General features: G+C 52.6%; 2 protein-coding genes across 5 annotated transcripts in view; one reads left to right on the plus strand and one right to left on the minus strand.

Moving 5' to 3' along the window:
- Nucleotides 1–17,236, minus strand: part of RAPGEF3 (Rap guanine nucleotide exchange factor 3) — a 36,015-nt gene extending 18,779 nt beyond the window's left edge. The window contains 2 exon segments of one of the 3 annotated variants that reach the window (NM_001133586.2): nt 3,983–4,195; nt 17,059–17,236. In NM_001133586.2, coding sequence (NP_001127058.2) covers nt 3,983–4,195; nt 17,059–17,100 — 255 coding nt within the window. In that variant the 5' untranslated portion in view covers nt 17,101–17,236. 3 annotated transcript variants of the gene reach the window in all.
- SLC48A1 (solute carrier family 48 member 1) lies at nt 21–27,932 on the plus strand. Of its 2 annotated transcripts, XM_009247666.4 has the most exons (5): nt 21–165; nt 1,830–2,040; nt 6,349–6,534; nt 25,304–25,471; nt 26,414–27,932. In XM_009247666.4, the coding sequence occupies exons 2-5, from the start codon at nt 1,977–1,979 to the stop codon at nt 26,548–26,550; spliced, it is 555 nt and encodes a 184-aa protein (XP_009245941.1). In that variant the 5' UTR covers nt 21–165; nt 1,830–1,976; the 3' UTR covers nt 26,551–27,932. The 2 variants fall into 2 exon arrangements, with proteins under 2 accessions (XP_009245941.1, XP_002823191.1); XM_002823145.6 differs by lacking the exons at nt 21–165; nt 1,830–2,040; nt 6,349–6,534 and adding an exon at nt 19,383–19,646.
- Nucleotides 27,933–27,972: the final 40 nt, after the last annotated feature.

The following is a 27,972-nucleotide window of genomic DNA, read 5'->3' on the forward strand; positions in this document are numbered from 1 at the left end:
GTCACGTGGCCAGGCTGGTCATTTCCTGTCCTCCCCCAGGGGATGAGGATGCAGGTCAGAGAATGGGCCCTAGCCCATGAACACTGAGGAAGGGACTTTAAGGAATCCCTCTCATTTTGACAAGGAAAGCAAAAGCCCAGAGAGATCACACAACTATTTAGAAAGGTAAGATTCTACTGAATAACTCTGCTACTGGTGCTGACCCCAGAGGTAGGTATTTGTTTCCTATTTCACAGCTAGAGAAAAGAAAGCTCCAAGGTTCTATAACCTGCCCTAACTGTTGGTCAATAAGGGCACCAGGATTCATACCTATGTCTGATTCCAAAGGCCATGCTCTTAGCATTACGCCCTACTGTCTTCCATTATGCCTATTCCCATGTTTCCTCAGCTTTGTGCTATAGACACAGACAGTAGAGGTATTCTGCCTTCAGGCAAGTTCCGTGGGCGAGTAAGTTTGGAAACCACTGGGTTAGACAAAGATAGATAGGTTTGTTAGTCTACCCTCTCTGTGCCCCCAGGATGTTTGTGTGCCTGGCAACCTTCTAGGATGGGGCGGAGAGAGGGCTGCTATTCAAGGGCAGTTGGTCAAGTGTGTGGGCTCTGCAGCCAGATGCTTGGGTTCAAATCCTAGCTTTTGCGTTACCATCTGGGTGTGTGAGCTCGTGCTGATTACTGAAGTTCTCAGTGCTTCAGCTTCCTCGTCTGTAAACTGGGGTTGATGATAAGAATAGTACCTATCACATAGGGTTATGAGGATCAAAAAGTTAATAATATAAAGTACTTGGAATGGTGCCTGGATCACAGTAACTACTTAGTAAATTTAGTTGACTTGATCAGGTGTTATTATTTCATGATTGTCCCTATTACCAGGACACAGTGCAAAAAAAAAAAATGCTATACCATGTCAGTTTCAGGGTTCTCAGCTGGGAAGAAGCAGCTGATATGGGTCAAGGTGAAGGTCCTCACCCACTCCCCCTCTCATTCCTGAACAGAAAGTGTTCAGGGTGGAACAGGAGGCGCTAACTCCCCTGGCACCAGCACTGTGGCCTGCCCCACCCTCACTCCCTGTCACTGAATGTCAGAGCCGGGCTGGAGAGACAGGCACAGAGCCAGACAGCCTGGAGACCTGTCAGACCAGTTCCCTTGGGCCATAGCTAAGGTGTCAAGCTAGGGCTGCTTGTGGTAGGACAGGGGAAGGGTGCATGGGGCTGGGATGATGCCTTAAGGTGTCAGTGTTACTGTTTGTAGCAAGAGAGAAGTGCAGCATGGTGGTTATGTGGTTATGAGCTTGGACTCTGCAGCCCGATTGCCTGGGACCAAAGCCCAGCTTTGCCACTTAGCAGCTGCGTAACTCTGAACCTGTCACTTAACCTCTCTGTGGCTTCGTTTTCACATATATAAAATGGAGATGATGACATCAGTACCTATCTCACAGGGCTGTTGTGAGAATTATTTGATATGATAAAGGCAAACCTCTTGCAATAATGTCTGGCACATAAGTACTGTATAACTACTAGCTACTACTATTATTTGGATAGGTTGAATGAAAGTGTGTTCTCGGAGTTACAAAATAGGGCCACTTCCCCAAGAACAGTCATACAAAGAGAATCATCTCAGACTTCCCTGAGCTAGTAGAACCCACCACAGGTCACTCTGATCTTGCCCCTGCCCCCGGACATCAAACAAGATCTCACCTCCCCCTCTTATTTTCCAAAGATGTTCTTCCATCCCATTCCAGTGTCACCTTTGCAATAGCTGTTAAGTCTTATCTTAGTCTGTATCTAACTGCAAGCTGTAACCCGCTTTCATTTTCTCTTGTTCTGGTCTAGGTAGGAACAGAAAGAGCTGTCTTCAGACTTCTTCTCTGGGAGGTTGATGGGTTTTCCCCTTGGCTTTCGAAGATGGAGGTCTGGCCTCAATAACTGGCAGTGCTGTCTTCCTGGGACTCGGGCTCCACCCCTTCACCATGGGCGTGCATGCTCACAGCTGGCACTCATTCCCTCACGGAAGCCTTCCCTGGGCTAAAGGCATCATCAAGAGGTAAGAAGTACAGCTTCACACGTACCCAGAGCCTCTCAAACATAGGCGTGATGGAATGAAACCTCCCCACCCCAGTCCCCAAAGATGGTCATCAGAAGAGGGAGTGGCCGCCTGCCTCTAAACACTAAAAATCTAAGTTCCCTCTAGTCACCAACGCCCACCTGGCACGGAAGGGCCTTGTTTTGGTGCCTTTGACCCCATTTACACTCCAGCAACCTTCACCCTCACCTTTCTGGCCTTCCCATGCACACCAGCCCTTTATTTCTGGGGGCTGTAGGGAGTCAGGAGACAGCTTGGTGGCCTCCTCCACTCCCTCCCAGACTTCAGGTCCCAGGGGATCCTCCAGTGACCTCATTGTCCTGGCACCTGACCTTCTCCCTACCCCTACCTTGCTTCCACAAGCTGGGAAGGGGACAGGAAATGCACAAATAATTATAGCCCAAGAGTGAAGGAGGGAGGGAGGGTTCCAGCCCACTGGCTCCAGGCAATAGTTACAGCCAGTGACCCGGAGAGCCAGAGAGCCAGAGGGTTAGCGGAGGAGGACCCAGGCTCATGATAAGGAAGACCCTAGTAGAGAACAGCTCTACCAGGACGGACAAGTGGACTCTTCTCTCAATTCTGATTGCAAAGAGGAGCCCCTCATCTCGGTAGGTCTCAGTTTCTTCAACTCAGCCTCACTGTAAATGGCAGTTGGGCAAGGTAGGGGGAAGGAGGGAGAGGGTGGTGGTTATTCCACTCAAAAGGACCTGCCAGTAAGAAGTGAACTCTCGGCTAGGCGCAATGGCTCATGCCTGTAATCCCAGCGCTTTGGGAGGGCGAGGTGGGCAGATCACGAGGTCAAGAGATCAAGACCATCCTGGCCAATATGGTGAAACCCCATCTCTACTAAAAATACAAAAATTAGCTGGGCGTGGTGGCGCACACCTGTAGCCCCAGCTACTCAGGAGGCTGAGGCAGGAGAATCGCTTGAACCTGGGAGGCGGAGGTTATAGTGAGCCAAGATTGCATCACTGCACTCCAGCCTGGTGAGAGAGGAAGACTCTAGTTAAAAAAAAAAGAAAAGAAAAGAAAAAAGAAATGAACTCTCCCGGCCAAGCGCGGTGGGTCACGCCTGTAATACCAGCACTTTGGGAGGCCAAGGCAGGCAGATTGCTTGGGCCTAGGAGTTCAAGACCTGCCTAGGCAACATAGCGAAACCTGGGTGGACACACGCAGTAGAGACATAACTGAATCTCAAGCTAAGCTACTCTATTTAGTCTGGATGGTTGGGGATAGCTTCTCTGCTGATTTGGATAGTACAGCCATTATCTTTGCCTCCCAAATCCCACCATTCTTTCCCCTTCCTGCTCTCTCCTTCATTCTTTCAGGTCCAGAGATGTTTCTCACTAGCAAAGGGCACTTTGGTCATCTCAGATTCTCCAAATGTCTCAGAATCCTTCCCTGAGCCCCGCAAAGGCAGGTACCAAGCAGTGTCCACATGATCACCTCACCCTAAGACCAAAACGCAGAATTAGCACAGTTTAGTAACTCACTAAAGGAGAATGTTGCCACGGTGACGCACCCAGAACTGTAACCAAGCTTACCTCACTCCAACCCATTGACCTGGCCCCCATACCTCCCACCTCCACCTGGAGAGAACACACAAGTACCTAACTCAATGCCGGCTCACTGAGGTGACAGATAAACAACAAATCCCTTTCCCCTTCCCCCCATGCCCAGACAGACATTTGGGCAGAACACACACACAGACACACACACGTTGCAGCTGTGTGAGCCACCCACGCACTCTGCAGACAAGCTTCCTGACCCCGTGTCCACGGCAGCTGTACCACTCTACACCCCCAGAGCAAGCTGGGCCACCAGCAGCATGCCAAGCCACGATCTAGGCCCCCCTCTAGCCCTGGTACTGGCCCTGGCACCTGGGCAGGTGAAAGGTACTCACCCATCGCAGCCCCTGGATGCAGCTCGGACGCTGGTGCTCCAGCAGCAGCTGGTAGGAGCAGCTTCGGGGCCGGTGCATCCTTCTCAACACCATGTTGAGTAGTGTCCCCTCCGGCACCACGTCAGGGAGGGCTCCCACCCCCGGCGCTCCCAGAGCTGGGCTATCCTCCACAGCCAGGCCCACCTGCCAGCAGCTCTCACCTGGCCAGCCCACCTGTGACACGGGGAGGAAAGTGGACAGCCATGGGACGCGACTGGGGCGGCTGGACCACAGTACAACTGCCCCAGGCAGAACTACTTCCTTAGAGTCCTCTGGACTGGTCAGGCGGAGGTGCTGCAACCCTGCCAGGAGCTGGGGGGAGGAACAGGAAGACCTTCACTGGGGCCTGCCGGTCTGGCGCACTTAGGGGTCTCCAGCTGGCTCTTGGAAAAGATCAGGCCCTTCTTAGTCCTCTTTGGAATTCTGTGCCATCTCACTGCCCATGCCCCTGCAGGGATCTCCACCACCTCCCAGTATGAAACTATAGATTCACTAGGTCTCCCAGAAATGCAGCTTCGGCTCAAACCCTTCTCCCCTCCTCCTCAGCCCTGACTAACCCTCTGTCTCCCACCCAAACTCCCCACCGTGTCAGCTTCCTCTCCCTCCCTCTCCTGCTCCTCCTCAACCCTGTCCCCACCTTACCCACCTTCATGTTTCTTTTCAAGCTCGCACAGCCGTGCAGGCTCTAGCAAAAGGCTGGGGGGTCCCCAGCAACCCCCATCAGCTTTGATAAGGGGATCCGGAGGGTGCCAGTGGGTAAGTCCAGGTACAGTGAACTGGGCCAGTGCCTAGCTGGACTGGCTGCCAGGGTAGCAGGATGCAGGGCTCGGTGGAGAGGCTCCTCTTGGGTATGTAGAGGGGTGGGGGCGTGGTGGGGGGACGCCACCCAGCCACCGGCGACAAGGAGCCCCGAGCCTCCGCCTTCGTCCCAGACGAAGGAGCCAGCTGGCACCGGGCGCTGAAGCAAGGCTGCGCTGGCACCGGTCCGGGCGCGAGCTGTCACACCCCCTGCGCTGCCCGCCCTCTTCCCCTCTCTGGGACTGGCGGAGGGGGCGGGGTGGAGGCGCCCTGCCTTACGATAGAGGAGAGCGTAGGGGAAGGGGGCGGGCACAGGCAGGCTTTGGAGTCCGCACCCGGGGCTACCAGAGTGGACATCCGCCTGAGCCCAGAGCATCCCCAGGGGGCAGGGGCGGCCCCGAGGTGTGTGGAGGAGGCCGCAACGGCCGGGGTGTCGGGGATCCGGCGGTGAGTGGCTGCACTGGCCGCCACGTGGCCGGGAGGAGAAATGCAAACAAGGAAACCCGGGAAAGGGGGGAGGGGGTGAGTCATTGCGGCCCCACCCGGGAGGGAAATCCGGGCTGGGGCCGCTTCCCGACCGGGGGTGTCTGCCTCCTGTTTCGGTTCAGGGTCTCCAGCCGCCCGGGGGAGGGACTAGGCGGCTTTCCCGCGGGGAATCCCGCTGCCTTGCCTCCCACAGTTCCGTTCCCAGACCCACGCCCCACTGCCCCCTGCCCCAGCACACACACACCGGGAGCAGTTGAGGAAACTGAGGCTGGAAAGGAACGGGTAGGGGCTGGAGGACTGCTCTCCAGAACGGATGGGGCCCAAAGAGGAGATTGGGGTTGTGGCAGAGCTTCCAGGGGTGTTCGAGTACCACGCCCCCTACCGCACGCTCCCTGGTGGCCGGGTAGGTTGAGGCAGAGATCGGGAATTCCAGCGCCCTGCTAAGCAGGCTTGCTACCGAGGCCCCACGCCTCCCTGGGCCTCAGTTTCCACCACTGTGCAAATGGCCCAGCGCGGGCCTCTTCGCCCCACTCCTGAGAGGGTGGAGAGACAGTGGCAGGGGACAGCGACTCGCGTGGCGTCCCGTAATTGCTCAGGACGATAATGAGGGTTTGGAAGGAAGTGAACGCCCCGCCCCCAGCTTTTTAGGAGTTTTTGCCCCTTCTCTTCCCTTTTCACTTTGCTGTTGAGCCAGCCCAGACTGGGAAGAAGTATCTCTAAAAAGCGTATACCCCAATTTTGGGATGCCAAGCCCCCATCCTCCACCATGATTATTTTCTTCAAAGTGGGGAGAAGACTGGGAAGAAGTAGCTCTAAGAAGCCTATACCCCCAATTTTGGAATGCCAAGCCCCCATCCTCCACCAATTATTATTTTCTTGAAAGTGGGGAGAGAAATTTTAATTGTGATTAAAATCTCATTTTTAATGTATACATGTATAAAAAATGTTTCCCAGAAGCTTACTAAAATGCAGGCTCCATCCCCAGCAATTCATATTCAATCCTATTGGCATGAAATGGAAAATCTGTATTTTGAACACCCCAGGTCATCTGCTGTGTCCACACATTAAGAAACGCTGGTGGAGTTTTAAATGCCTCTCCGGGGAAGGAGGAAAGCCTGAGAATGAATCTGACCTCAGACCCAAATCCATTCAACCAAGTTCTGGTAATTTGGAAGAAGGAAGAGCAACCTGGAAACTGGCAGGAAAGGATGACAAGTTGGGAGTCACAGGTATGCACGCGGAAGAGTTAGGGGGATGGAGTCATGAGTTTCGGGTTGCTGGGGCCAATGCCCTGGCCTAGTTCTTGCAGGAAGGCTTCCTGAGACTGGCAGTTGGGTCACAAAGGGGTCCCCTATTTCCTATTCTTGCTGCCCTTACTCTGGGCAGGTGGAAGATGCTGGGGAGTGAGGCAGGACACTTGTATACCTGTAGACATTTCAGCAGAGTCACAAAAGCTAATCATGTGCGGGCACTCTTTCAAATGCTTTCCTTGTGTTTAACCCCTGCCACGATCCTGTGAGGTATGTACTTCTGTTATCCTCACATCACAGATGGGGAAACTGAGGCTCAGGAATATTAAGGAAATTGCCAAAGTCACACAGCTAGTAAATGGTGGAGTTGGGGCATGAATCCAGGTTGTCTGTCTCCACGTACTCCCCATAGTATACTGCGTATACTCTGTATGTATTCTATTTGTTCTTCTAATGTAGACTAGACTGCCTAGGAGAGTCTACTCAAAAAAGGAAAATTGAGGCCGGGTACGATGGCTCACGCCTGTAATCCCAACACCTTGGGAGGCTGAGGTGGGGGTGGATCATGAGGTCAGGAGTTCAAGACCAGCCTGACCAACATGGTGAAACCCTGTCTCTACTAAAAATACAAAAATTAGCCAGGCGTGGTGGCATGCGCCTGGAATCCCAGCTACTCAGGAGGCTGAGGCAGGAGAACTCCTTGAACCCGGGAGGCGAAGGTTGCAGTGAGCCAAGATCACGCCACTGCACTCCAGCCTGGGCGACAGAGCGAAACTCCATCTCAAAAAAAAAAAAAGGGGGGAGGGAATCGAATATGTTTGTGTTGAGGTGTGGGGGAACCTCAGGGAGCCAAGGATCGGAAGAAAGTCACTCAAATCAGTGAAAATGAAACTGTCCCAAACCCACTCCCCCACCTATGTTCCCTTTCAACACTACTCTTGCCTTTCTTTTTTCCATCTCTTTTTCATTCCCCCTCTCTGGGGAGATTGAGAAGAGGGCCTGGGGTGATTACCTATTGGCTCCTAGCCTGGGGAGATGATAGGGAGTAGATCTTTTATGTGTCCCATTTCTAGCTTGTCCTATCTCTCACAGGCAAGGCCCCCAGCCTGCCATCAAAGCAGATGACGGGGCAGGTTTTTGCCTTCTCAGGATCCCTGGATGGGGACCCGCCAGTAGAATTACTGCTCAGCAGATATTTGATCAAGGCTGAGGCCTAGAAGGGGCAGAGGACTGGGAATGTATCTGAGGAACGCATCCAAGTAAGATGGTAACAATCATGCCATGTCCTGGTACCGCCTCCACCTTCCTCTGACTGTCATTAAATGCTTGGCAGGTGTGTTTAGACAGATAAATAATAATAACAATAGTCAACATGCACCAGGCCCTGTTCTTGATACTTTATATATATTCACTGATTGAATTGTCACAACAACCCTATGAGATAAGGTTGTTATTATTGTTATCCCATTTTACAGATGAGGGACCTGAGACACAAAGAGGTTAAATGACTTGCCCAAGGTCCCACACTAGGAAGTGGTAGAGCCATGAGTGACTGTGCCCAGGTGGTTTCTACCCTGTGTGCTTTACCACTCTGCAGTCCTGCCTCTGAAACATAGTGACAGCTCCTATAAAGGGGGAAAAACTCATATCCACAGCCATTTGCCCACACCTTGGTACAGATGATGGAAAGTAACAGCAGGACCCCTTAATACACTCTACTTGGACAATGAGCTCCTGCCAGAGCATGGACTTCCTTGAACCCTCCCCCTTTCCCTTCAAGCAGGTGGCAGCGGCTCCCATGGATAGCTCAGGAGGGTGGGAAGGTGAAGGGGGCTTCTCAGACCAGGCTTTGACTCTGGGTTTGATTTTGCTGAGCCTCTTTGCTGAGCTCTACACAAGGTGAGCCCATAGTTTCCTGGATCTTCACAGGAACCTCATACTCCCTTCCTGCCCCAGGGGGCCTCTCCTCCTGCTCTGCCTCTCTCAGCTCCCTGTTCCCAAACTCCACTACTGCCTAAGCAAGGAGCCTGATACCCTACATTCCTCCTTCTCCGACATCCAGCCAGCCACCAAGTCGGGTTGATTCAACCAGTGAAGCATCTCTTGCATCTCTCTGTTATGCTCCATCCCCACTGCAACTGTTCTAGCCCAATAATGGTCTCTTCCAGTATTTACTATGTGCAGAATACTATGTTAGTCACTTTACATACATCTTTTTATCCTCAGAACAATTCTTATTTGCGAGTGAGGAAACTGAGTCACAGGGCGATGAAGTAACTTTCCCAAGGTCACACAGTTAATAAGTAGTACAGCCAGACTCAGGCAGTCTAACTGCAGAGTCCATATTCCTAAACACCATTGTGCACTGCTACCTCCTGCCCCGATTGCTACTCTCAACCTTGCCTCGCTCAGTCCTTACTATGCGATGCCACAAGAATATTCAAGGAATCTTGAATTCATTCAACAACATTTACTGTAGGTGCCGGGGAACTTTGCTGTAAACTGGAGAGCTCAAACTGAGCACCAGACACTGTCCCAAATCTTCAGGGCCCCAGAGCCTATTGGAATTATCTTTTATCGCCCTAGCACACTAATCTGATTGGCTCTCCCTCCCCAGCACAGTGTCTGGCATGAAGCTGATGCTTAATGATTACGGGTGGAAATGAAATGAACAGGAATAGTGGGCAGTCAGTTGGTGCCTGCTATGGGCCTGTAGCCTCAGCAGCGTGGAAAGGAGAGGAGCTAGTTTCCCAGTTCAATTTCAAGGCCTTTCATGCCATCTCTCCCTCCCTCCTTGCTGCCTTCTTGTCTCCTACTCATTTCTCCTCTATCCTGTGCTGTCAACTTTGTTCACAAGGCTCAGCCGTGACATTTGAGGGTGATTGGTGAGATGGAGAGAGGGAGGATGGAGGAAAATTTCACTAATAGGCCTCCCATGGGACTGCAGGAAATGGCCAGCTTGGAGGCCAGCTGGGAGATAAAGCCGTAGGGGATATAAGGGCTGTGCCAGGACCTTGGCCTGCAGCTGAGCCTCCCACAATACCCCTAGGAGTCGACCTTGCCTATGGTTGGTCAACAGTGGGAAGAGATTGAGCAGAGAGCCAGGTATCCTCCTCTGGACTCTACCTCCTGGCTCTGCATGGTTTAAGGCCCTCTGACTCTTGCCCCCGCTCCATCCCCAAAGGGCAGTTCCAGTTCAGTTCCTCCATCTCCTCCCTTGCCCATTCCTGGGGTGGGGGGCAGGGGCAGGGAACTGGAGCCTTGATGGGCGCCAAGCCAAACCTTCCTAGGACTAACAGGTCACAACCAGTCACTCATGAGCCACTTATGACAGCGATGGGAGGGAGAGGAGGGATGGGCTCCTGCCTCCTGTAGGAGGCCAATGTGGGCAAGCTGGGGCTCACAGTCAGGGCTGGGAGCTGCAGGAAGTTGCAGAGGCGGAAGCAGGAACCCCACACTCTCCTGAAGGCACATTCCTCTGGCTGGTGCTCAAGCTAGCCATGCATGGTGGAGATGATGAAACAGTCGCTGAACAGACCTGAGGTGGTGATGCTGGGCTGGAGGGTAGGGATAGGGTGAGAGAAGCCAGAAGAGCAGGCGAAGACGGGCAGGGCTGGAGATGCCCCTAGAAGGGAGGGAAGCAGCCTGCCTCCCGGCCAGTTTACTGTTACAGGAATGTATAGAAACGAGTAACTGCTTTCTCCCCCAACTTCTGCTTCTCAAGGAGAGAGAGAGAGTGAGAGAGAGAGAGAGAGAGAGTGAGAGAGAGAGAGAGAGAGAGAGAGAGTGTGTGTGTGTGTGTGTGTGTGTGTGTGTGTGTGTGTCTTGTGTGGGTCCCAGGAGACACTGCATCTGACCTTGAGTCATCAGTGTTCTGCAATGGCTGCCCCATTCCAGTTGTGGCCACTTTCCCTAAGAGTCACTTTTCTCCTCACCCCTGTATTCTGTTCTGAGGCTGAACACCCACACTATTTACTACCTCCCACCACTCCCCTCTTTGCAACCTTCCCAGCCTTCCCAAAACCTTTGTCTTAAGTGCTCCCATCTTCCAACTCATCCCGGGCCCACGGCCTCTGTTCAGGACTCAAACCCTGTGCCCACTTTGTCCTTTTGTTTTAGAGTCTTGGTAGGGGTGACTGCAGGAGCCTGAAAGAGGGGTCCTAGCAAGGGCCCTGGCCCCTGCTTAGGAGATGCCCAGTTCTTTCTCTCAGGTCTGGTCAGTCAGGCTGGATCCAGAGCACTGGCTGGGGGCAGGGGGAGGATGTGGGTAACTAGGAAAGCAGGCTAGGGCTAAGGTCCCCTTCCCAGCATCAGAGCAGAGCCATCCCACCCCCAAATCCCACTCTGGAAGTGCTGGGGTCAGAGAGGAAACCGAATAGGCCAAAGTTTTCCTGGCATCAGATCTACTGCCCATTTCCTCCCTTCAGAGAGAACTTGGTAAGAAATTAGACCAGGTGCGGTGGCTCACGCCGGTAATCCCAGCACTTTGGGAGGCCGAGGCGGGTGGATCACGAGGTCAAGAGATCGAGACCATCCTGGCCAACATGGTGAAACCCCGTCTCTACTACAGATACAAAAATTAGCTGGGCATGGTGGTGTGCACCTATAGTCCAAGCTACTCAGGAGGCTGAGGCAGGAGAATCGCTTGAATCTGGAAGGCGGAGGTTACAGTGAGTCAAGATCGTACCACTGCACTCCAGCCTGGGCAACAGAGTGAGACTCTGTCTCAAAAAAAAAAAAAAAAAAAAATTAGGGGAGGGTACAAAGATGAGGGTCTGGAGAGAGAAACAGAAAAATGGGATCCAGAGAGAGAAACAGAAAAGTGGGATCCAGAGAGAGAAACAGAAAAGTGGGGTCCACAGAGGGAAACAGAAAAGTGGGGTCCAGAGAGGGAAACAGAAAAGTGGGTCAGGAAACAGAAAAGTGGGGTCCAGATAAGGAAACAGAAGTAAGGGAAAGTCTGCAGTTCTGCCTGAGAGAGGGCACAGGCCCCCCTCAGGCCTTGCGGGGGATACAGAGGCAGCCCCACTGCTCTGCCTTCCCACCCCTCAGCCTCAGCCCCTCCTGCTCTAGCCGCTTTGCCTGCTTTGCCTCTGGTGGAAGTGGGGAGCCTGGTCCGTGAGCTCTACCTAACACACTGCAGGGCTGGACCAAATCCTGACTTAATCTCCCCAACTGCTTCAGTTCTCCCCAAGCCCAGCCTTTTGGGGCCTCAGCTGAGGGTGCCTGCTGGGCCCTGGGGGCCAGGCAAAGTGGCAGCTTCTGGCCTGTCACTGCCCCTGAGTCTGGCTCTGCACCCACCTCAGGGCCTGGCCTGTGTCAGACTTCCCCCTGCAGGGCGTCATTTCTCTGCCACATGCCTGGCACTCACCACACTGAAATCAAAGCATTGCATAAGTATTGCATGCTGCCTCCTGCAGGAGAATGTTAGCTGCCAGAGGGTGAGAGCCGCTCTGCTGTACTCAAAAATGCGTGCCTTGCCTGGTCAGTGCCTTATACATAGAAGGCCCTCAGGAGAGGTTTCCTGCATTAATAGTAACCAAGTTTCTCCCCCTCCTGCCACGGCTTTTTCTCACCTCCCTCTTAGCTTCCCAAGATCTGTCTTTCCCTCCTGGGGCCTGTCCACCCAGTTCTTGACCAATTGCCATTCCTCCCGCTGTCTTACTCCATCTCTTGTCCAACCCTTCCTCTTCCAAGAAGTATCATGAGATGTGGCCACTCAAGTCTCTCTAGGGTGCCATTCTTGGGGCCCCTGCTCTGGACTAAGCACAGGTAAGAGCCTTATTTCTAGTCTTTTCCTTCACCCAGTGCCCGTGCAGCTGGACTAGAGGGGGACCCACGTGCACTGATGAAGGCTCCATGGTGACTTTCTCATTCAGTAAAGCCAGTTCTCAAACTCAGATCTGAAGGGTAAATATTGATGCACCCCTCTGCCAGGCTTTTCCCTCGGGGAAGAGCTACTGCCCTCCCCTCCTGCCGTCAAGCCTTATTATTCTCTCACTCCTCACAGTGCTGCAACCTGCCCTTCTCCTGCCCCTGGCAGCTTCCAAGGAGTCAAGGAAGTCAGTTAGCCCCATTTGCCCCCAGGCCCAAGTCCCTGTGGAGGTGAATTGCAGGCTTTATCCACTCTGCCCTCCCCATCCAGCAACAGCTCCCTCAGTAAAAGGTGAAAGAGAATCAGATCAGATACCTGTGATTGGGGGTTCAGGTCAGGAGATGGAGATCGCTAGAGAACACCAAGATAGGGAGGCAGGCCTGGGCCCCAGCTCCTTCCTGCTGCTCTCCCCAGGCAGCTGCGCCTGTGATCCCCACCCCCCCGACCCCCCAGGCCACCTGCCTCTGATGCTTTCTTAGCTCCTGAGTTCAAAGACCTGCTGTTTCCACTCAGCATCTTCTCACTTGCCATCCTGCCCTCTGCATAGACCTCTAGGCTGTCAGTGGGCAGGCAGAGGAAATGGGGTCTCAGCGAGAAGCCAGACTCTGAGCAGTTTCACTCTAGCCCTGAGAATTGAGGTGAACCCCTTCTAAAGGGGCAGAAGGCAGCCCTAGCCCTGGGGAGCTGCATTCTGGGTCCAAGGTAACCCTTAGATTTGAGTCCTCCCTGCAACCTCCTAGAATGCATGGTGATGGGGCCAGCTCCTCCCTGCAGCCAGCCACCTGCTGCTGCTGTCTAGGACAGCCCTTTCTGCTCTGTGGTCTACAAGCCTGACCTCAGGAGGAAGGCGTAGCTGCAGGAGGGGGGCCTGGGTGGGGTAGAAGCGGGAGAGGGAAGGAATCTACCTCTGTGTCAGGCACAGCCTCGGGTTGCCACAGCCAGGGTCCTCAGCTGTGAACTCCACAAGGGCTGGGGTGGGAGGGTGCGGGGGCGGCAAGGGGACCACATAAGGTCTAGGGAGAATCCTGTGGAACTCACTACCTATGTACACAAGCTACCAGCCCAACCTGCAAAGCTGTCTGTTGAGGCACAAGGTTGGGGAAGGCTGCCCCCTAGAGCCAGGATCAAAGAATTCTTTATGGACATTCAGCCCTTCTTTTCATATGTATTGAATATTTATTGAGCTCCTACCTAGGCGCCTGGCATTTTACTAGCCACTGGGAATACAGAAGTGATCGAGGCAGACATAAAGTGAGTAACTGTCATAGTTTGCCCTATGTTGAGGGGTTTTCTGGGACGTGGAACTTTTTGTGGTAAAACTGGAAAAGTCCCCAGTGAATCAGGACAAGTCAGTTACCCTGCCTTCCTGGAGATTATATTCCAATAGGGACAGCAGGAGTAGGGGTGGAAAGTAAAAATACAATTTTTTGTCATGATAAGTGCTGTGGAGGAAATAAAACAGAGCGAGGAATCCTCTGAGGAGGTAACATTTGAGCTGAGACTCGAATGATGAAGGATCAGTCTTATAAACACTCAGAGAAGAGCTTTCCAGGCACAAAGCACAAAAAACCTGGGACAGGAACAAGTGTGGCACGTTTGAGAATCAGAAAGGCGAATGTGTCTGAAGTAAAATGAGCAAGGGTGAGTAAGGCTGGTTGGAGCTGGCAAGACCCCCATCAATTTACTCTAAGAGCTATGGAAGCTATTGGAGTGATTGAAGCAGGGGAGTACCATGTTCTGGTTGTTATTTTTATTTATTTATTTGAATTTTTTTTTTTCTTGAGACGGAGTCTCACTCTGTTGCCCAGGCTGGAGTTGAGTGGTGCGATCTTGGCTCAATGCAACCTCCACCTCCCAGGTTCAAGTGATTCTCCTGCCTCAGCCTCCCAAGTAGCTGGTATTACAGGCACGTGCCACCACGCCTGGTTAATTTTTGTATTTTTAGTAGAGATGGGTTTTGCCATGTTGGCCAGGCTGGCCTCGAACTCCTGACCTCAAGTGATCCATCCACCTCAGCCTCCCAAAGTGCTGGGATTACAGCCGTGAGCCACCACACCCGGCCATGGTTATTATTTTTAAAAGATTGCTCCAGCTGCTGGGTGGAGAGAGGATTGGGGGGGAAGAACGAACAGAGGAGGACCAGTTAGGAGGCTGCTGCAGGTAGGTAGGTGGTGATGATGGTGGCTGGACTAGGGTGGCAGAGGGAATGGAGAGAGAGGACAGGGCAAATCCGACTGTATTTTGTAATGAATTTGATGTAGGAGCAGAGGAAAGGGAGGACTCAGAGGTAACACCTAGGTTTGGGTCTGAGCCACAGTAAACAAGGACATGCCCCAGGGACATCAGAGGTCTCTCTGCATGGGGATTAAGAAGAGAGGAGGAAGCCCTGACATGTCCGATAAACTCAATCATCTGGAAGATAGCTCAGTAGGTGTATCCTTGACCTAGCATTGTGGGAGAAGATATGTCTGGAATGTGTGTTTCTGGGGGGAGTGAGAAAGGAATGTCAGCAGGCAGGATGTCTGCAGATGGGGAGTTAGAAATCTGTCTTAATGTTGGGGGGACCCAGCTCAAAAGAGACTTCAGAGGGATTGATGGTTTAAACGGGTAATCTATATAGGACCTGTTTAGATGAACTTCAGTGGAATGCGGGATGATGTATTAGGATAATAAGGTTAGCTGTAACAAACAATTGAGCTGTAACAAAGCCACTGACACTTCTCACTCATGTTCTATAGTCCATTGAGGGTCTAGGCGACAGGGGTAGCTCTGCTCCATCCATTCATTCAAGCCTAGGTTCTTTCCATTATGTGGTACATACGGCCTCTAAAATCGTCACAGAATGGGAAGAGGGAATGCAGGCTGTATGGGAGATTTTTAAATGAGCCCAGCCTAGAAATGGCACACATTGCTTCTGCCTTCATTCCATTGTTCAGAACCTGATCCCATGGCATCCATTTGACTGCAAGGAAGCTGGGAAGTGTAGTTCAAATTTGGGAGGTACTGTGCCCAGAAAGAGACACACAGATGTTGGTGTGTGTCGTGGAGCCCTAGTAGTTTCTGGCGCAGGCAGGGAGAATGGCTGTGCATCTTGTAGGGGTCGCAGTAGTGTCTGTTCTGGGCTGGGTTGGGAGTGGGCTCTCTGAGAATACCTTGGAAGGAAGCTGATATGAGAAGATGTGTATGAGTGGTGCACACCCATGTGCTTTATGGCTCAACAATCACTCCATTCTTTCCCATTCTCAAGGTCTTTCACTGGATAAGATCTTAATTCTCTCACACCTTACCACTGAAATAACCTTGTGAATGCTTTATCCTCTACAATTTTCCCCCATCAAATCTAACTGGATATTATAGTCTAACTATCTTCCTAAGACTTGGCTTATGTCATGCAATCCCTGTTCAATAAAAACAATAACAATTTCAACAGCAGCAGCAATAATTTGTTGAATTGCTGTGTTGAGCACTTTGAATGTATTATCTCAATATATCTCGATCTTTGTAACAAGCCTGTGATGTTTCATCATCATTCCCTGTGTACAGATGGAGGGACAGGAGTCCTGAGAGGTTCTAGCTGTGCTAACACAGTAGCCACTAGTCATGTGCAGCTACTTAAATTAATTAAATTAAATTTAAATTAAATACATTAAACTTAAATACATTAAATTTAAATTAAATTAAATACAATTAAAAATTCAGTTCTTCAATCACACTAGTCACATATCAAGTGTTCAATAGCCACATGTGATTAGTGGCCACCATTATGGAGGGTGCAGATATGGAATATTTTCTTCCAGGCAGAAAGTCAATTGGATTGGACATCTGTGAGTTAGGGGCACTTGCCCAGGGACACAGCAAATGGTGAAGCTAGGCCTCTGACCCCATCTGAGCCTAATGCTCTGCAATAGCTCTTTATTGTTTCCACAATTTAAAAAACGTTTAAGCCTGGCCTTAGCCTTGTACAACCTGGTCTAGTACTACTGTTACATAATTATTTCTCTTTCTTGTCTTGCACAATCTCACTTTCCAGCACAGCAAGCTTGCTCACTGCTCTCCCATACTCCTATATGTCCACTCATAATATTTTTGCTCTCCTCCTTCTGTCTGCTCAGCTAATGAATTCTCCCCTGACCTTTAGGTTCAGATAGCTGAAATAGCTCTTGAAGCAGTTTCGTCTCTTCCATTCTCTCTGCTTCTGCCTGGACCAACTCTGAAGCCCCTCATCCTCTCTTGCCATGGCAGCCTTCTGCTGCTACTAATTCTACTTCCTGACATTTATTGAGTATCTACCATGTGCTAGGCACTCTTCCAGGCACTCCTCATCACAACATTTTGAAGTAGGTGTTACTGCAGTCTCCATTTTAAAGACCTGGTAATTAAAGCACTGTGGGGTGAAACTTGTCCAACTCATCTCTCTGCTTCTAGTGTTTCACAGGCAGTTCGCCTTCACTCTATTACTCTGGCCATAGTTCTAAAACACAGAATTGTGAGTTTTCTCCCCCAGCCCCAAGGGGAGGGGGACGGCCTTCTTAACAGAGCATGCAAGGCCCTTTATGTTCAGAACCTTTCTAATCTCCAAACCCGCTACTCTACCTTCAAACTTCACATTCCAGCCACAAACGACTTACAGTTTCCCAAAGCGGCTGCGTTATTTCTTCCTTCTGCGCCATCACACATGCGGTTCCCACTGCCTGGAGTACTGTCCCTCCTGGCCAGCTCTGAAGCCATCCGTGGCAATGCACTCCGGACCACGGGGCTTGCTCCCTCCTCCACAGGACCAGCGCTTACCCTCCACCAGCGGCTCCTAAAGGAGGACTGGTGCTGAGCTCACAGCCTTGACATCACTTCTCATTAAAATACACACTCCAAGATTCAAAATTTAATAGGCAGGGGTGGGGCGGGGTTTATTTTTTTATTTTTAAAGAAGCTCCCAGATTATTCTAGAGTGAGGCAAATGTGCTTAACACTGGTTTACATCCCTTGTTTGGCAATTAAGCACACCCTGTCTAGATTCCTTATGTATAATTGCTTTTGTTTTTATTTTATCATTACCTTCATTCACTGACACTCACCTATTCAACAAACATTTATTAAGGGGTCATTATATGCCGGGCATGCTTTTAGATGTTGATGTGAACAAAACTGGCACAGTCCCTGCTCATGAAGTTTATGTTCCAGAGGGGGTGTGGTGGGTGGGATAATAATGGCCCTCAAAGATGTCCACATCCTCATCCCAGAACCTATGAATATGTCACCTTCCACGCCAAAGGGATTTATTTTGCTGATGTGATGAAATTAAGGATCTTGCAATGGGGAGATTATCCTGGACTATCCCCTCAATCACAGGGGTCCTTAGAAGGGAAAAGGAGGAAGAGGGAGTTAAGGCACGTGGGTAGCCTCATTTTAGAAGCTGGGAAAGGCGGCCGGGCACGGTGGGCTCACGCCTGTAATCCCAGCACTTTGGGAGGCTGAGGTGGGTGAATCACCTGAGGTCAGGAGTTTGAGACCAGCCTGGCCAACATGGTGAAACCCCATCTTTACTAAAAATACAAAAATTAGCTGGGTGTGGTGGTGGAAGCGTGTAATCCCAACTTCTCGGGAGGCTGAAGCAGGAGAATCACCTGAACCCAGGAGGCAGAGATTGCAGTGAGCTGAGATCGCGCCACTGCCCTCTAGCCTGGGTGACAGAGCAAGACTCCGTCTCAGAAAAAAAAAAGTCAAGGAAACTGATTTTCCCCTAGAGCCTCCAGAAACAAGGCAACACTGATGTCCCCTTGATTTTAGCCCAGTGAGACCATTATTGGACTCCTGACCTACAGAACTGTAAAATAATAAGTTTGTGTTATTTTAAGTCAGTAAATTTGTGGTAATTTGTTACAGCAGCACACAAAAAAAAAAAAAACAAAAAAAAAACAACTAATGCAAAGGGTGTTGGCTATGTTTTGTGCAGGTATATGATGGGCCTCCCCATGTGGATCCTTAGTGCTGTGGCAAAGCCCTTGTTATTGTGCTGGGATTTTCCCTCCAGCTCCCGGCCGGAAGCTGGGCTCACGTGGGAGCTCAGTGCCCTCCTGCTACAGATCTGTCTCTTCCTTACAATGGTATGATTCCGAGGGTCAGGGTGAGGGGTTTGGGAGGATGAGGCTTGTGCTGATCAAAGGAAAGGTGAGGTCGGTAGCAGTGGCTCAAGCCTGTAATTCCAGAGCTTTGGGAGGCCGAGGTGGGAAGAGAGCTTGAGGCCAGGAGTTGGGGACCAGCCTGGGCAACATAGCGAGACCCCATCTGTACAAAAAATAAATAACAAAAAATACTAGCCAGGCGTGGTGGCACACACCTGTAGTCCTGGCTGCTTGGAAGGCTGAAGTGAGAGCATTGCTTGAATCCAGGTGTTGGAGGATGCGGAGCTATGATGGCGCCACTGTACTCCAGCTTGGGCAACAGAGTGAGATTCTGTTTAAAAAAAAAAAAAAAAGTAGGGATTTGTGGGGAGCTGTGCGTGAGGATAGAGTGTTTGCAGTCAGAAGGTGATGGTGGCAGGGGTTCCCAGACTTTAGTGTGTGGAGAAATCCTCTGCGATATGGTGGGAGGGAACCTGGTTGATAGAAGGACGGGCGGAAGGAATTCTATTCACAGCGTACTCTAATATTTCTTAAGTTTTACATATTAATTTTTAACAAGAAATTTAAATTTAAATTTTAAACGAAAATACGCCTCTTATTCAGAGGTAAAGATTTTTAATCCCCGCGGCTGGCTCGTATAAAGGCATATTTCCGGTCCCTTCCAAGGTCCAACAATCCTGACACGGCTGGTCTGGGGATGGGCCCAGGAATCCGCCTTTTTAACAGGCATCCGCCAAACGACACGGCGGCTTCGCAAAGCGGCGGTGGCGTCTGCGGTTCCGGGCGCGGGCGGCCTCCGGCCGGGGAGGGCGCTGTGCCGGCGGCGCGGGGGGCGGGCCGGGGGCGGAGCGCGGGGCGCCGGCTGCTCTGGCGGCTCCCGCGGCTCCGGTTGGCGGCTTCGGGCCCTGCACCTGTGACTCTCGGCCGCGCTCGCCTTCGGCCCGCCCGGCGCCGCAGCCCCATGGCCCCGTCCCGGCTGCAGCTCGGCCTCCGCGCCGCCTACTCCGGCATCAGCTCCGTGGCCGGCTTCTCCATCTTCCTCGTCTGGACGGTGGTCTACCGACAGCCGGGGACCGCGGCCATGGGAGGGCTCGCAGGTACCCCGGGACGCTGGGCGGCGCGGGGCGGGTGCGCGGCTGCGGGGCGGGCGCTGTCAGCTGCTCCAGGACGCTCGCCGCGAGCGGCGCTTCCCCGCGGAGCGAGTGGTGGAGTGTTTACTCGAAAACAGCGGTTGGCGGCGGCAGGCCCCACGCGGGCCCGGGCTCCTGGGCATTCCTGGGTGCCTCCGGGACCCGATGCCCGCCCGGGCGCCACCCGGGGGTGCCGACGGCCCGCCACTGCCGGCTGCACAGACCTGCCGCGCCGCCCGGGTTATCTGTCACGGCACACTGCCTGTCGCCCTCCGCCCAGTTGCCCCACGACAGTGCACTGCCTTTCGCTCTCCGCCCAGTTGCCCCACGACAGTGTCCTCTCCGCGCGCCCGCGGCGCTGGTCCCCTCCTATCCCCAAACACACACACACACACACACACACACACACACACACACGCTTGTTCTGAGGGATCCCCTGCCCCTCGGGCGCCCCTTCCCTGGGTGCTGGGTGAGGGCAGAGAGGGAAGAAGTGGGAAAGGAAGAGGGCTAGGGGTGGCTGGGGAAGCCCATCTGCCTCCTTCCAGAGGGCTCCCCCGCAGAGCCCTCTGCTGAGACCCACAGGAAGGACCGCGTTAGGGATCTCATAGAAACTGGACATTCTCTTTCCACCCATGTTGGTGCCTTTTTGCCACCCGTCTGCTGTGGCTCCTCAGCCAAGGTCTGCCAAATCCTGCAGCCCAGCTGCCCTTTCTGTGCTTCTGGGAGGGAAGGGGAAGCATCGGTGCGCTGATGGGGGCTCTGGGCTGACCAGTGCTCCTTGCTGTGCACATTTGGGCTCGCAGTTTAACCTCTCTGTGCCATAGAATTGGTATGAAGATGAAAAATATTATCTCTACTTTCTAACATTTTTAAAAATGCTTTCTATGTGTCAGGCACTACGTTAAGCAACCTGCTTCCCTTATTTCATTGAATCCTTACATTAGTCTCATGAAGTAGGCCTTACTATTATGTCCATTTTACAGATAAGGAAACTGAGGCCTGAAGTTAAATAAATTGCTTACCCAGGATTACACAGCTACATGAAATAATATGTGTGGGAAAGGACTTTGGGAAGAAAATATGTATAAGGATAATACTTTTACATATGATGATCATAGTCCATTACTAAAATCCTCTGTCAAAAGAACCCTAAATGGAATAACTAAAAATAACTAATTTACTCACTGCCACAGGGCGTGCTGAGTGCCATCCCTGGGTAGAGTCGCAGCATGAGGTGGGGTTAATGCCTTAGAAGAGGGGCATACATGGCCCCACCCTACACAATGCTGCCAACAAAGCACTGGGTCACCAAGAAGAGGGGGGTGGGCACCCTGGCTAGGGTGTTCTCTGCCTGCCCAGCTGCCTCACCACCTGTGGGATCCTGAGGACAACTGGCCCATCTCTGCGCATTATCTACAGAGCCCTAGTTCCTTTCCCCTCTGCACCCTGCCACCCTCCATGTTTTTCAAGGTTCACTTCTCCCTGCCACTTTTTTGTTTCCTATTGGCCCTATTGCTTTCCCCTCTGGAAGGCAGCGTCAGAGCCCTGTGATTGCATTGCTAAGACCGAAGGCGAGAGAAGGATGAGGAGGGAGGGCCAGCCTGGGATCTCAGCTGGTTGTGTTGAGTCTGGCCTGGTACAAGTGGAGGTGAGCCCTACCTGGCCGTTTGACCCCATCCTGGGCCATAGTTTCCTCATCTGTTAGGAGTGGGAGGAGATGTCCCCAAAAGACATCTGACTTCCCTCCAGATCTGAAATCTTGCAGTGCTGCCCACTCCCTGAGTCTCCAGCTGCCTCCTAGAGGCCTGTGGAAAAGGCCTTCTTTCTTATACTCTAGGGAGTTGCCTGGGGTTTTCTTCCCACCCAACTCTGCCCTCTCTCCCTCCCCACAGGCTTCCCTTGGCCTATGAGGCAGGCCAGCTGTGGAGCTGCCTTCAGAGAGAGGCGCTAGGGCAGCAGCTCGCTAGGGCAGCAGCCAGCTGGAGTAGGGTCCTGGTATCTCCCTGATGGTCTGATCTTTGACAGTGGCTGTGGAAGAGCCAAAACTGCTTGGTAGTGGTGGTGGTGGATGGTGGCAGGGAGACGGGTTGCCAAGCCTGGGCCTCCGACCTTCCCCACCATGAGTGGGTTCTCAGAGGGTCTGTGGCCAGTCAGCCTTCTTCCTCTTTTGGGGGTAAAGTGTCAGCAGATTTGCTAACTTGTGAGCACTCTACTTCTGACTCAGCATTTTATAGCTCAGAATCTGCTGAGTCACCCAAGGGTAGCCCCAGCGTGCTCCTTCTCCTGTGTTGGACCAGGCAAGGACTGATTGGGTATGCCAGTTTCTGGAGCAGAGTCATGGAGCCCCTGGGTCTGGTGGGCAGAGTGTTCACGGGTGGGTATACCCTCTCCCATCCTGATGGGTATTTTCAAAGAAGTGGCTTTGGAGAAAGGCAGTGGCAGAAGCAAGGCTGGCTTTCCTGGGGAGGCGGGCAGGTGTGGGTTGGATCTACCTGGTCTGGCTTTGCTGTGGGAGTCCTGGGAGAAAACACAGACTCTTGCTCTGGGTTTAGTAGACCAAGGAAAGAGAAAAAGAAAAGTTGCTCCTGGAGTCTAAACAGCTCTATGTTTTTCCCGCGTGAGCTGTGAGTAAGAGCCCTGGGGCTCTGGGACTGTCTTCCTCCTAGGAAGGAGTAGAGGGGCCTGACCTAGGCCCAGTGTCCTTCTTGTCTACATTTACCCTGTGGGATCCCTCGGGTGTCTCCTGTCTCCTCACCTCCAGCCCAGCCACTGGGGATGCTTTCACCGCCCTACCCTATGCCTTCCTTACCCTTAGCTTATTGGCTGTGAGCCAATAAGCTCACATGGCTAAGCAGGGGCTCTGCTCCTTGAAACAGGTAGGATGGAGCAATGGTGTGGTCTGGTGTGGGCTTGCAGCCAGGTGGGATTGGGGACCTGTCCGTTCCACCCCGAGTTTTACAAACCAGGCTTCCTAGAGTCCCCAAGTGTGCTAGGGAAGGGTATTAGGGAGATACATTGCCTCCTGCCTGATGTGTGGGAGGGGACCAGTGAGGGGCTCCACCTCCTTCGGTGACCCCCTTGGGTGGGGCTAGTGGAGAGCTCCCTTCCCAGGAGGGTGGTGGGAGCCAAGGCGTGGGCAGCAGGCCTGCCTCCAAACTTGATGTGTGTTTATCTGGAGGGGAGGCCTGTGTGCACGGCCTGGAGCAAGGTTCAGGGAAGGTGAGAGGTGGGTAAACCATGCCTGCTATTAGCAAAGAACAGGGCCCAAAACGCCCCCAAATGGCTGTCTTCCTCTCCCTCCTGTCCTCAGCCCTCTTTGGTATGTGCATGTACATGGGGGTGGGAGTTTTGGGGAACCACTGGATCGTGGTCAGTGGACTAAGAGATGGCATCTTCACAGGCCCCTATTTCAGCATTTCCTAACCCAGAAACTGCTGAGTCACAGAGGAATTGTTCTGACCTTATTTTTCTCCCAAGCTGGCTTCTAGAATCTTTGAGTGGGAAAGGATCTTAGAGCTCAACTTCCCCAACCCCTCTGTGGCACAAGGAGACAGAGGGCAAGGGGACCTGTTCCAGACAGGTGCCCATCAGACTGTTCCTTGAGTGTGCTCAGTGACAACACGCCTTGTTCCCAGGGCCCTTTATAAACAAAACAGCTCCCTCAAATGAAAATATGGGACACACGTGAGGAGTGGGAGGGACTTCTGGGAAAGGTGGCTGGTATAAAAATCCAGATCTTGTAGGAGGTAAGAGGAAGCTGCAGGATGATTGTCCTGTCCATCTCTGGCCCACTCTAGCATCCAGACTAGGTGGGGAGGGACAGATGCTTGTCCTGGCCCACCCTGATCTCAGTGGGAGGGAGACCCACATTCCAAGCCCCCACCCCCTGAAGGAAGAGTGGAGGTGGGCAGGGGCAAAGCTGGGAGAGTGTTCGGGGGGTCAAACGGTGGCAGGGGCTGAGGGAAGCTGTAGGCTTGGTAGGCCTTCACCCTCACTAGGGTAGAACCCTGGGCCTGGTTACCTAGACTGGCAGGACCCCTGGGCCCACCCATTTTTAGATGTGGAAACACCAAGGCTTTGGGACACAGCAGGGCCAGGCTCCCAGTTTCTTGGCTTGGAGTCTCATGGGTTTTTGTTCCTCACTGGACTGCCTGGGGACAGCCAAACTGGGACAGCCTCTGAGCTGGTAACCAGAGCATAGCTCCACGGTGACAAGCTTCCCCCTGCCTTTTTCCCCCTTAAACAAATTATGAAATATTTTAGGCACACAAAAAAGGATAGATGATTTAACAAACACCCTTATACTCATCACCCAGCCTAAGAAAACAGCATAGATAAAATAGCATAGATTGCCCACCCAGCCTAAAAAACAAAATAGCATAGATTCCCATAGATTCAAAGCACTTCCCCACCCCCACCGCCCCATCAACTTCCCTTCCTTGTCTCCATTGCCAGAGATAACCACTTTCCCCAACCAGATGCTTATCCTTCCTGTGCACATTTGGTAACTACTCTGAGTGGCGTGTGTGCAGCTGCCTTTTGGAAAGGCCTCCTGACTCTTAGGATGCAGCGGCCTGAGTGGCCCACACCTTGCAACCCGACCAGCTGAGAGCCTGCAGCTGGCTCTGCCTCTTTCCTCATTCGTCCCTTGCTGGGATCCACCGCCCTGCCCGGACTCTTGCCAATGGAGTTGATATTTGTTCCACTCTTTGGGCTGCACCAGCAGGCACTGCCTGGCACAGAGGGTTGTTTTGTATTGTATTGTATTGTATTGGCTGGGTGGCAGCTGGCATCCTAAGGAAGTGTCCACCCAGGCGCAGAGGCCAGGCCCAGGAAAAGCTGGGGGCAATGGGGGTGGGGGGGCGGTGCAGGTGGTGATGGCCTGCCCTTTGCCGCAAGATGGAGGGAGTGGCATGAGGTCTGGCCAAGAACAATAAGGCCACTCAGGGGTTGGGTGGCCCTGGAGTCTTCATGGCTGGACCTCCTCCTCATCCTGCAAAAGCAACTCAGGCAGTTTGGGAAGAGCCCTGCAGGCCTTGTGACTTTTGAGACTGTGGCCTCTGAGGACTGGGTGGAGGAGGAGCGTGGGGCAGGAGCATGGCTTCCCTGCTCTGTGGCCCTCAGGGTAGACAGTGGCAAGTCCCCAGAAAGCAGGCTGGGCTGCCGAAGCACAGACTTTCTGGTTTTCAGGACTCCTTTTATCCTCTTGAAAAGTAGTGAAACTCCATGCAAATTTTATGTATGTGAGTTTTAGCTATTGATATATACTATATTAGAAGTTAAAACAGAACATTTTTTAGCATTTTAAAGTAATACTAAAAATAACATGAATTAACATAACATTTTTGTGAGAGATATTCATGTTTTCCAAAACAAAATAAAATCAGAGAGAATGGTAGGGTTTTGTATTTCTGCAGGTTTCTCTAATGTTGGGCTTACTAGCAGGCAGCTCAGTCTCTTACCTGCTTCTGATATCACAGCCCCTGAAAAGGAAAACTCCATTCTATGAGGGAATGAGTGACAAGACCATATTCTTGGTATTCTTATGCAAATAGGCCTGGCCTAGTGGATCTGCAGGGCTCTGGAGCACCCTGGGGATGGGCCCTGATGTGTCTCTCCTGCAGGAGTGCTGGCACTGTGGGTCCTGGTGACGCACGTGATGTACATGCAAGATTATTGGAGGACCTGGCTCAAGGGGCTGCGCGGCTTCTTCTTCGTGGGTGTCCTCTTCTCGGCCGTCTCCATCGCTGCCTTCTGCACCTTCCTCGTGCTGGCCATCACCCGGCATCAGAGTGAGGGCGGGTCCCAGGGAAAGGGCATGGGAGGGACAGCAGTGGGGATTTTAGCAGCATTCCCATCCTGGTTCCACAGGTTACCTCCAAAGAGACTGGATGAATTACTTAACCTCCCTGGGCACGAGTTTTGTTATGGTTCAAGTGGAGAAAACAAGTCCCCACCTCCCAAGTTGGGTGGATTCTATGAAACTGATGTGAAGTCTTGAGCAGTGCATAGCCCATACAAGCACTCATGATACTGGCACCCATTAGTCTCCGCCCAGCTCTGGGATGGGAGCGCCCTCTGGTGGCTGTGGCTGGAAATAACCAGAGGTCCTTCCTGGAGTCTGATGCTAACTAAAGCAGGTTGGAAGTGGCCTAGGGTACTTGTCACAAAAGCGGAGTGGATGATACAGACCTGTGATTGGCCAGCCCTGCCCTTCCCTAATCCCCACGGCCTCCTGCCTGAAAACCCTGGAATACTCTAAAACGGTCCCCACCTCCGTTCTACTGTTCCAGGCCGTGCAACAGTAGTGATCCGTGGCCTGTTAGGAACCAGGCCGCACAGCAGGTGAGGGGCAAGCGAGCCTTACCGCCTGAGCTCCGCCTCCTGTCAGGTCAGCGACGGGCATTAGGAGCGCCAACCCTGTTGTGAGGCGCATGCGAGGGTTGTGTGCCCCAATGATCTAATGTTTGACGATCTGAGGTGGAACAGTTTCATCCCCAAACCATCCAAGTTTTTTGTGGAAAAATTGTCTTCCACAAAACCAGTCCCTGGTGCCAAAAAGGTTGGGGACCATGGCTCTAAAACCTCCATCACAATGTCTTTCTGAAGGGTTGGTTCAGCTGCCGGGACGTTGCAGGGGTGTTGAGTGGGGAGGGTGGCCCTGGCCTTGTGGCCGGTGCAGAGGCCAAGGGCAGGGCCTGCTGAAGTCACTGTCGGTACTTCTCTCCCTGCAGGCCTCACAGACCCCACCAGCTACTACCTCTCCAGTGTCTGGAGCTTCATTTCCTTCAAGTGGGCCTTCCTGCTCAGCCTCTATGCCCACCGCTACCGGGCTGACTTTGCTGACATCAGCATCCTCAGCGATTTCTGACCCAGGGGGTGAGGTCTCTGCACCCTGGGGGGGCCTTAGGACCTGGACTCAGCCTCTGAGATGTTGGGAGAGGCTACTCCCACCCCCTGGGGACCCCAGAACTGTGGCAGAAAATACACAGCAGGACGAGTGTGGTCTCCCAGGAAGCTGTCCTGCCCGTCCCCTTTCGAGGAAACCTGAGTGTGGTAGAGAGGGGATCCTGCCATGTTGCTCCTCATCAGCCTGGCCAGAGGGCAGCTGTAGACCTTTTCAAATGGATCTGTTTTCTTTTCTTTCTTTTCTTTTTTTTTTTTTTTTTGAGATGGAGTCTTACTCTGTCACCCAGGCTGGAGTGCAGTGGCGCGATCTCAGCTCACTGCAACCTCTGCCTCCCGGGTTCAAGCAATTCTCCTGCCTCAGCCTCTCAAGTAGCTGGGATTACAGGCATCTGCCACCATGCCCGGCAAATTTTTATGTTCTTAGTAGAGACAGGGTTTTGCCATGTTGGCCAGGCTGGTCTCGAACTCCTGATCTCAGGTGATTCACCCGCCTCAGCCTTCCAAAGTGCTGGGATTATAGGCGTGAGCCACCATGCCCGGCCTGGATCTGTTTTCTTAGCGTGCAGTGAGGAATCTTTGTACTTAAGGCCAGGGCAACAAAGTCAAGAGGTCAAGGGGTAGGGCCATGAGGCCTGGACCTATGCTGCAGGCAAGGGTTTCCATCCCTGCTGCCCTAGGCACTCTCTTCCCAAGGCCAGGGTGGGCACCTGGGGAGGTCAGTTCAGGAATATCCAGCAGAGACCTCTTAAGCCCCCATCCCAGCACCCCATCCTGTCGTTTCCAGAGCTGGTCTCCCATGAGTGTGCTAGAGCCAGATAGCCGTGGCCCCCCACCCATCTCACTCACACACGGGCATCCATACACCCCAGAAGACTTCCCAAATGAGGCCAGACTCAGGGTCACGGGGAATGTGCTTCTGCCCCTGTAAGGGCTTTGGGGAAGGGGGCAACATAGTAGAGGCTGGAAGGAGCCCCCAAACCTGTGCCCGTACCCCTCCAGCTCTGCGTTTCCACTCTGCCTTCTCAGAGTGCCCTTACTGCACCCAGACCACCGGCCAGGAGAGACCTTCTCTCCCACTCCAGCCCCTCTCACTGCCCTTCAACTAGAGCTTTCACCTTTTTACATTTCCCTTCTGAAGGACACAAATCTGCTTTTCTGCCCATACACTGGCCCAAGGGCTCACCTAACTCGGGAGGGAAAGGGCTGTTGTTACAAGGATGATTTTCTGTTAGACTGCCATTTTGCACGGTCTCCCCCTTCCCACCTGATGTGTCCTGCCCCTCAGCTCTTTGCCTTATCTGTGTCACTGTCACTTTAGCAAAAATACAGCGACCATTTGTATCAGCCTCTGGTGGTTGCTTGTGAGGTGGGACTCTTGTGGGAA

This window comes from Pongo abelii, chromosome 10, assembly GCF_028885655.2.
Source record: "Pongo abelii isolate AG06213 chromosome 10, NHGRI_mPonAbe1-v2.0_pri, whole genome shotgun sequence".
In the NCBI taxonomy this organism is placed as follows: Eukaryota; Metazoa; Chordata; class Mammalia; order Primates; family Hominidae; genus Pongo; species Pongo abelii.